The sequence below is a fragment of the Cynoglossus semilaevis genome, chromosome 8 (assembly GCF_000523025.1).
Source record: "Cynoglossus semilaevis isolate Cse_v1.0 chromosome 8, Cse_v1.0, whole genome shotgun sequence".
In the NCBI taxonomy this organism is placed as follows: Eukaryota; Metazoa; Chordata; class Actinopteri; order Pleuronectiformes; family Cynoglossidae; genus Cynoglossus; species Cynoglossus semilaevis.
The window spans coordinates 19,733,193-19,742,636 of NC_024314.1; the positions used below are offsets into that span (position 1 = coordinate 19,733,193).

General features: G+C 38.4%; 3 protein-coding genes across 3 annotated transcripts in view; 1 reads left to right on the top strand and 2 right to left on the bottom strand.

Annotated features, from left to right (window-relative positions):
* The window catches only part of llph (LLP homolog, long-term synaptic facilitation factor), a 1,930-nt gene extending 1,650 nt beyond the window's left edge, over nt 1-280 (top strand). The window contains exon 3 of the mRNA XM_008315593.3: nt 1-280. This exon is cut by the window's left edge and continues 440 nt beyond it. The gene's annotated coding sequence lies outside the window, so the exon portion shown is untranslated.
* On the bottom strand, nt 232-5,500 carry hcls1 (hematopoietic cell-specific Lyn substrate 1). Its single transcript, XM_008315633.3, has 16 exons — nt 5,349-5,500; nt 4,439-4,522; nt 4,276-4,349; nt 3,806-3,929; nt 3,618-3,728; nt 3,452-3,506; nt 3,239-3,349; nt 3,041-3,151; nt 2,833-2,943; nt 2,621-2,676; nt 2,210-2,279; nt 1,816-1,964; nt 1,609-1,737; nt 1,337-1,472; nt 1,139-1,207; nt 232-1,048 (listed from the first exon to the last, which is right to left on the bottom strand). Exons 2-16 carry the CDS (start codon nt 4,520-4,522, stop codon nt 915-917), a joined length of 1,524 nt encoding a protein of 507 aa, XP_008313855.1. The 5' UTR covers nt 5,349-5,500; the 3' UTR covers nt 232-914.
* Nucleotides 5,501-7,186: 1,686 nt separating this feature from the next.
* Nucleotides 7,187-9,444, bottom strand: part of golgb1 (golgin B1) — a 16,309-nt gene continuing 14,051 nt past the window's right edge. The window contains exons 18-22 of the mRNA XM_025058199.1: nt 9,431-9,443; nt 8,958-9,058; nt 8,805-8,870; nt 8,279-8,369; nt 7,187-8,194 (exon numbers count right to left, since the gene is read on the bottom strand). Of these exons, the coding sequence (XP_024913967.1) occupies nt 8,057-8,194; nt 8,279-8,369; nt 8,805-8,870; nt 8,958-9,058; nt 9,431-9,443 (409 nt within the window). The 3' untranslated portion in view covers nt 7,187-8,056. The remainder of the gene's footprint in view (nt 8,195-8,278; nt 8,370-8,804; nt 8,871-8,957; nt 9,059-9,430; nt 9,444) is intronic.

The following is a 9,444-nucleotide window of genomic DNA, read 5'->3' on the forward strand; positions in this document are numbered from 1 at the left end:
CCCTATCCTGTAAAACAGACCCATATTACTTGTATTATTAAATTTCCAGTGAAGGTGGCAAATATTGCTGACTCATGGTTTGTTGGTTTGAATGGAGATGTTGAAGCATGAAGGCAATAAAGACTGTTATACCACCAAAGCCTCTCTACACAACAGTAAAGTTTATTTAAAATAAAAGTTGCAAATACTATTCTTAGTTGTAGATTCAAATGAAGACTGAAAACAAGGTGATTAGAGGTCGTTTATGTTTATATAAAGTTGAAATTCAAGCTGTAGAAAACCTAAAGAAAATATCTGATATGAATATCTGAGTCACATTCAAAGTAGGGATGTCTAATAATAAGTTTTTGCCGATATGCCAATATTGTCCAAACGTAATTACTTATTCTGATATCAACCAATACTGATATAGGTTTGGTATTATTTATTTATTTACCTGTGCAAACCCTGATTATTAAAATAGATAAATTAAATGAGCTGCAATGCTGCCATCTAGTGACTTTCACTTTAATATACAGCCGTTTATCTCCAAAACTATTCTTCTCTAACCCAGGCATTGCATTATTGGGTTTTCATTATCAGAGGAAAAAACAATAACGATTCTCTAATTAAAGAACTGTACCATGAGCTCTGGACCACGTTTATGCAGCTACCAATTAAAAGTTGTGTAGTTTTTATATAATTCTTTATAAAAAAGAACTAACAAATGTTTTCAAAAGTCTAACTGGTGCTGTGGAATAAGAGTCAGACCTAAACTGCAGTAAATTACATTTAATTCCATTTCTATCAGCACAAAGTTGACCATTATGTCTAAAACAGTCTGTAATTGAATAACAAGTGATTTCTCTGTGGGAGGTGAAGTGTCACCACCACGGTCTGAGTGAAGCTTGTGTTCTTAAAATAAAAATAAAAAACTACATGAGCTCAACGTAAGCAGCCGGGAACAGACCGATACGTCCGTGACACTGTCCCTTCCACCAGCCTTCATCTACCATCTCTATGTTGGTGATGACATCATCCACGTCAAAGGAGATCTCGTCCGCAGCCTCTGTGGAAAAAAAAGAAAAGACTCTGTCCTGTGGCTGCGATGACATATATTTTGTCAAAATATAAGGTCTGGGAGAAGTTTCCTTCCTACCTCCCTGATAGTCGTACACGGCCACAGCTTTCTGTCCAGACATGTTCTCGTAGTCGTCATCGCGCTCATCTAAAAAAGGAAAGTGAAATTTAAAAATACTGACCAAGCGACTGTAGTTTCCCCTTAAACTAAAATGTTACTTATCTCTATGAAGTAACAACTACAATGCATTTAAACTGCAGCCAAAGAGACACTGACCTGGCTTCTCCTCAGGTGGAATAACATCGTCGTAGTCTCTATCCTGATCCACCTCTTCTGATCTCTCAGGCAGAGGCGGAGCATCCAGTTCGGGATTTTTATAATCCTGAGGTGGCTCTTCATACAGTGGTTCATCCTGCAAAAAAATAATCATAAAACAATGATTTTATCATTTTCAATCCTGACCTTTTACATCCTCGGCCTTGTTTGGGAATGTCATGATTTAACAGAAGAATCTCTCTCCTCCAGGTATTAGAAAAGGATGATGTCACCTCTGAATCAGCAGCTGTTTGTATTGCTGGTGGAGGCGTCTCGCACTTAACCACAGCTGGAGGAGGTGGTGGACAAGGTTCTTCTTGTTCTTCTTCTTCTTCTTCTTCTTCTTCTTCGCTCCTCTGTTCCTACAGGGAGCAGAACAGAAAACTCAGTCCTCCTCATGTACCTCAGCATCACTTCATATTCTCCCTTTGTGAATTTACCTGCTCCCTCTGTTTGGCCTCCTCTCGCTCCCTCTTCTCCCTGGCTTGTCTCCTCGCTCTCTCCTCTTCTGCTTTCTTGCGGTTCTCTTCTTCCGAGGCCTTCGCCATGCCCTCGAAACGTGCTTTTAACTTTCCTGCATCTGCACTCGCTGTGTGGAACACGGAACAGTGTGACCACAGCAGTCACCTCTGACCACATTTGAACCAGTGGTTCCCAAAGTGGGGGGCAGGGCCCTAAGTAGCTATGACAGGTCATTTTCAGGTGAAAGACAAGAAAAAGCTAACAGCCATGTTTAAATCCCTGTTTTCGTCTGTAAGTATTTCACGTCTTGAGAAAAAAAAAAGAAAATTGCAAATATTAAGGTTTTGTTTTTTTTAAGAAAAATATTCTTACCAGCCTCAAATGGTTGAGTCTTTTCATAGGCAGAGCCTGGAGAGTGCATGTCTGAGAAACCGGCTGCACTCTGGAAAAACATGTAGTTAGAAAATGTAAAAATAAAAATAATAATAATTATGAAACAACGTCCAAAAAAATAAAAATAAAAAAATAATAATAATAAACATAACAATTTAAAATTAAACCCTTTTTAATTGAAACAACAACAGTATTACACAGAAAATTCACAAACATCTGAATTTCTTTGACCAAGTGTTCGATAAAAGTATTCTGTAAAAATTAAACCTTAAAATAATTAATAGAAAATAAATTAAAAAAATAAGACAAGAATAAAACACAAACAAAAAAAATACTCGGTGTGTCAATACTGCGACTGACAGTTGTGTATTTAGAGCCACTGACACTGACCTTATCCTGTCGATCTGCCTGGACTCCATATCGACCTCCGAACCCTGTTGAGTAATCTGCACAGAAAAAGAGAAACTATTCATTTGTAGCCTTTGGAAAAACATTCATTTATTAAAACAAACATTTATTTATTCACAATAAATAATAAATTATATATATATTTTTAATATAATTTGATGTAGATGAGTACACACAGGTCAGGTACAACTCACCTTTTTGTGACTGATGTTTCTCCGTTTCACCTTTATAGTCATAACCCACCGCTGCTTGGTCCACTTTCTCCTTCTCGACACCAAACTTTCCTCCAAATCCTTTGGAATAATCTGCTCAGGGACCAATGAGAGAGGAGGAACGAAGGGGAAGTGAGGTGAGTGGGAGTTCCAATAAACTGATGCTGATGCTGCAGCTTCTCCTCCTCACCTCTCTGTGACTCGTGTTTCTCAGTTTCTCCTTTGTAGTCGAAGCCCAGGGCAGCTTTGTCCACCTTCTCCGTCTCCACGCCGTACTTCCCCCCAAATCCCTTGGAGTAGTCTGACAAAAACAAGAGATAAAAATAAGATAAAATACAACACACAAAAAAACCTGTCCATACTTTAAATGTCCACAGTTTGAACCCACCTTTCTGCGACTGATGCTTCTCCGTCTGGCCTTTATACTCGTATCCCAGAGCGGCCTTGTCCACTTTGTCTTTCTCCACTCCATACTTTCCCCCAAATCCCTTTGAGTAATCTGTTAACAAAGGAATGTCAGGAAAATCCTTAAGAACTGAAACTAAGAAAAGAGAATGGAAAAGACAAAAAAAATGACAAACTATTTAATGACTTTCTCTACCTCTCTGAGACGCATGTTTCTCCACGTCTCCTTTGTATTCAAAACCTAGAGCAGACTGTAGAGACGGATGGGATTAACTACATATATATATATATACACACATATATATATATATAACATATTTTATATACAAAACATATTTTTATTATTAATTAGATTTACCCACCTTGTCAATGCGGTCTTTCTGGACACCAAATTTCCCTCCAAACCCTCGAGCAGCGTCTGTCTGAGACGAGTGCTGCTCCACATTTGACACATAGTCGTGGCCCACAGCCCCCTTATACACAGACAACACACAACTTACAGACAGTAGTGAAGAAATGAAGTCAATTACAGCCTTCCTTTTTTCCTTACCTTGTCCATTCTGTCTTTCTCCACTCCAAACTTCCCTCCGTATCCATAGGAAGCTTTGGGAATGTTCTCCTTCTGCTTCCCGTGCTCATGTTCCACAGTCACTTTGCTTCTGAGCTCTGTGACACTGAAAGGTCACACAGGGTCAGAGAAACAGGCACATGTCTTTAAAGCTAGGATTTTAACTAATATAGCTCCAATAATGAAAACCCCTTAATGCAATGCCTGAGTTTCACCAAATGATGTGTGCATCATCATTGTGAATCACTGTGTGAACTTCTGTTTATCTGTACAGTATTAGATCAGACTGTTTTTGAGTCGCCATCATAAATTATCCATATTAGGAGACGCTCAGAGTCTGACGGTCTCTGGTTCTGCTCTCACTTCCTCTTCCTGTTTCTACACAGCAGCAGCTTCTGTGTTTCTCTACGTCGTTCAAATCAATGTTGGGTTTTTTTGTAAACTCTCCTCACCTGATGTGCTCTTTACGTCCTGAGCCCTCGATGGTCTTTGCTCCCCAGCGCTGCTCCTGCTCTGAGACGTCATTCTAAAAACAAAGACAACACAACATGAAAATTAGTGTTATTATTTATAGAGCCATGTTGGACAAAAAGCAAGGTCAAGAGTTCCGTGTACCTCAAAGTCAGGGTCTGTCTCCCAGTCGTCTCCCTCTGAAGCCACCTTTACATTCACATTGTGGCCCACCACTGACTTCCACATCTGGCAGCAAACCAAAAAAAAAAAAAATAGTAGCTTAAATGTAAGCAATAAATTAATCACAGTATGCCAAAGTTTAACTTTTATGAAGAATAAAGTCTAGCAAAATACATGCATAAACGTTAGCTAAGGCTAACATTTATCCATAGATAACAAGACTGGCCACGTACACTACAGAATTAGCTTAAAATGTTTATTTTTATGAGAAAATAATTTGCCCATAAGCCGTTATTATCTTACCAAAAAAGTAAACCCCAGCTAAGGTTAGCCTCATAATAAACATTCAAGTTTGTAAAATATAGGGGGGCACGGAGGAAAAGAACGTTAAAAAATTTCAATTTAAATCGCCATAGAAATTACCTTAACGAGTGTCGTTTAAATTTAACTTTTAGTCTTTGCTGAAGCCCCAAAAATAAAGTTATTTTGAACATTAAGCTTCATTTCCTCATTTGTAGAAGACTGCGTGCCAAAATAAATGAATAACTGCACAAAAATACTACGTTACAAAAAACAAAAAGAAAATTGAGGGGGGTTGTTCTGATTAAATATTGTATGTGCACATTTACAATTTGAATAAGAACATTCAAATACTGAAAATATTAGTATAAATGTCGTACAAATCCACATTTAATAAAATTGTTCACTGATCCTAACAATGTCATTAAAGTGACTTGACAACAATCGGCTGCTAACACCAATAGTTTAATCTTTGTTACCGTAAATAGTTTTTAACTGCCGCTACTTCCTGAATTAGGCTAAAAAAGAAAATACGGGTCATACAGATAAAATTCTACATGACAAATACAAAATGTAATAAAAACAACTTTACCTTTCAATCTTCAGTGCAGTAAATCCAGGTTTAGACTGTTATTTATGACTAACTTTGTATATATTTCTATGTACACGTCACAGCGGGAGCTATTGAGTCTTATAGTTTCTGTCGCAGTGAACGAGCATCCGGCACTAGAACAAGTTAATGGTGTTGTTCTACGGTTAATACTCTAGAGGGCAGTGTCTCACAGTTTTCACCAACCTTAGACGTTGTAATACAGTTATACATAAAATGTCATTTAAAATGCACTTAATTACAATTATAATCATTTAGGAATATGATAGTTTTGTGATATTTACAGTTAATTTTTTTTTACTTAATTGTGATCTACGTTTTCATTAACGTTAAACACAGTCAGTGATTTATACAAATCATTTTTCATACAGGTTGTTTATTTTTCATTTCCTGATGTAAAACAAAAGTAAACTGAGTCCAAAGTAAACAAAGGTCCCTCTGTGTGTGTTTGTCAACACATGGAAAAATAATTGATGCTGAACAACGATCAGTCCCTGATCTAAACCACCGATACTTAAATTATTATAGTTAATTATCAAACTTTTATTATTTCTATACAGCCCTTTAAAAACAGGTTATGTACAGCAGAAACAAGCTGATCAGAAGTTGCTTAACCAACACCGACGAACAAATATGATATTGATACTTTGGATCAGTTTCAACCGTTGAATAAATTATGCTACATCATCAGTAACAGGAATAATGGATGTGACATTAATGGAATGAACCCACACTGTGGTTTAAAAATTGCACCTTAAGGCAACTTCATCTGTCGTAAGAACTACAGAGTGAATAAACAGTAAAACCTAAATCTGTGCAACAGGATTTGAACGAAAACAACAGAGAAAAGCCCACGTCCACCTGGTAGAGAGCGTACCGTACACCTGTTTACATTATATGTGCAAAAACATTATATTTTTTAAAGAAGAGGAAAGTAAAAAAAAAGAAGAGAAAAACCTCACAACAGGAATGTGTAAGAACAGAAATTGCACTGTGCTCTGGTATTTTTTTCATTGTTGTGCATGAAAAGACTAGGCGAGGAGGAAGAGGCGGAAGGAGGAGAGAACGTCCTGAAACCTCAGCCATCAGGAGAGAAAAGAAATTCATTTTCCCTTTACTTCATCAAGTATTACTAAGTTATGAACACCAGTGAATTGATACACTTCTTTTTCTTAACAAAATCACTGCTTTATGTCATCCACAGAAATGTTCCAGTGCCACACAAAGGTCAAAGGTAGTACTGCAAATGTCTATGTTTGTTGTTTCTACTAGTAGAAGAGTAGATATATATGAAGAATGTTCTGTGCCAGAAGTATTACACAAATAATATTTAGTGTTGTACTGCAGTTGTCGTCACTAATACTGCCTTACTGCCATCTGCCTGGATGAAGCGTCTGTTTCTTTCTAAGTAACTTTTAGTCCCCGGAGGACACAGCTAAAATGGCTAATTAGTCATTTTACACAGTGCCTTATAATCATATGATACAAATTAGATGTTAAATGCTAATTAGTGAGATTCACAGGTGCCTCTGGGTGGATGTTATCGGGATAGAACAGAGCTCAACAACCATCTGTCCCCGTTTTCAGACACAGTACTGAGCTAAATGAGTTACGTAATCCTCACAGACATATAAACAGTCAATGCATCATTTCGTTCACCCAAAACTGTCCAACTCCTGCTGTACAATAAAGTAACTTTTCACCATCCTTGTATAAAAGTTACAGAAAGAGCGTCATCTACTGAAACAGTTCATGACCAAGTAACTGTTTTTTCCTCACTTTAAACCATAAACAGAACAAACAGCGAGTAATCGCGTTTTTTCCTCACTTTAAACCAGAAACAGAACATAAACAGAACAAACAGCGAGTAATCGCCTCCTGTGTTGTCGCTAAGACTAAACTGAATTAAGTTTTTTAAATGCTCCCAAAACCCTGTCTGTAAAGTGCATCACATCTTGGTTTCCTAGAGTCTCTACAATGGTTGTGACATTTTCATATTTTCAAGTGTCAAAATGTTTTTGACAGGTCCTTTGAATTTCAGGTGATTTTCACTGGACTACACTTAACTAGAGTTAGCTATTTAGTTATAGAGTTCAGAGACAGTATTTAGGGAATGTAGTGCGAGTAAACACAAAACATTCACCTCTCCCTTTCTTCCCTGCAGGGGGAGCCAGAAACACAATTTATGCAATGGTCACAAATGCAAGAAACTTTCATATTCAGCCTAAAATCCTCCCTAACAATTAACTTATTTTTGGAGATGCATAATTATAATAATAATTATTATATTTTTTACAGCACATGGAATCTTTCAGACTTGTCTTCCAAAACCTACTGAGGCTATATTTGTTTATTAAGCACCCAGAATTACTAGTAACCACTGGCAAAATGATTAGAAAAAGAGAGAAAATGCAGATGGTGGCAGCATGGCTGCATGTTAGTCCTGGCTTCATTAAGGCAACCCTGTACTCTGTATCATGGAGGTTATGGTAGAGAATTATGGAATGCTTTTTTCACATCCTTGTTGTTGTGCTGTGTGTGTGTTTAATACCCCTTAAACCTGTTCATATATTAAATGTAAAATATAAAAAAAAGAACTGACAGCTTCAGTTAGGTTTATGTCAAACGTCCTTCTCCCTCCCCTCTCTCTCCCTCTCTTATCTGTCAGGCCTGTTTACAGGAGCTCTGGTTCAAAGGTATCCTCCCATGCACAGCAGCAGCAGGACGTGCACCGTCAGCAGGTAGAGGCTACACAGCAGAGGTGTGCGCTGACGGGAGCAGAAGGCCACTCGCAGCATTCGCTTCAGACCCGGGCCTCCTCTCCGAGTCTGTCAGAGTGAGAATCACACGTTAGAGGAAACAACCGAGTCGTGGCGCCTCAGTATTTCTGTAATGCACACGATGAACCTTACCCGAGTGACGGCTCCCTCTGGTGGGTCGATGAAAACTGAGGTCTCGGAGTGATCTCCGTCCGGATCGGAGTAGAGCTTGGCCGAGCTGCGACTGTTAATGTCAACAATTACAACGAAAAATTCATGTTAAAATGTCTGGTGTCTAAAAGTATGCAGCAGTCCTCGCTTAACATTATGATGATACAAATCTCTACGTTTAACTTAGTCACAACTTTATGCACAAATAAGTTAGTTGGGAGACCAGTGCAGGAACTAAGCCTACAGGTTTGTTTAACTGACAAATGTTTGAAATGCTGAGGGCAGAGAAGATGTGCTTCAAAAGCGACAAAAAAAACCAATTGGTTTGTTATCTGCACACTTGACAGTAGAAGAGTAGAACAAAGTCCAGTCTAGTTCAGTCTATTATCTGCTCTGTTTTTAGCTCAGAGACATCTGTGTCTTTTAACTCGGCAGCTGTCTACGGCTCATCTTTTTTCATCCAAAACCACAGACTGTCCAACTACCATGTGAAATATTATTATTGTACCGTTGTTCCTGCATGACCATGAGCTGCTCCTCGCCGGAAATCCTCAGCTGAATTTCTTCATCCAGCCTGAAAGTTAAAACCAAATTAGATTTATGAAACATTTGTGAAATTTAAACCTCTGTAACGGTGGTGTTAGCTGGGTGCAGCTGATACCTGCGCTGTAACTCTTTGACTTCACTGATGTAGCTGTGACTGTCCACGGAGCTGCTCCTCTCCTGAGGAGCTCCAGGAGGACTGTCCACCTTCTCTGTGCCCTAGGAGAAGAGAGGTCACTTCATGAGGAAGTCTGTTCAGCTGCACATCTTTAATGGAACACCCATCCAGGGTCGTCACCATGTACGTTAACCAAGGCTGTATCTCAAGGTTTCAGTTCCAAACTCTTCGGTTAACTGTTTATAAAATGACCATGGTCATGCTACTTCCAAAACAAAACCGACTTTAAGAGAGAAGCACGTTGACATTCTTTGTTAAAACAGTCTTAAATATTGCTGTGAGTTATTTCTTTCGGTTGCAGTCTTAGGTCACCTGGGATGACCTTTTTCTTTGGGTTTTTCTGGTGAAATCATTAGCTCCGTACAGCATATAGACTTTTCACCTGTCTGTGAACTCCAGAAGAGTTGTTTTACCTGTCTCTGATAAT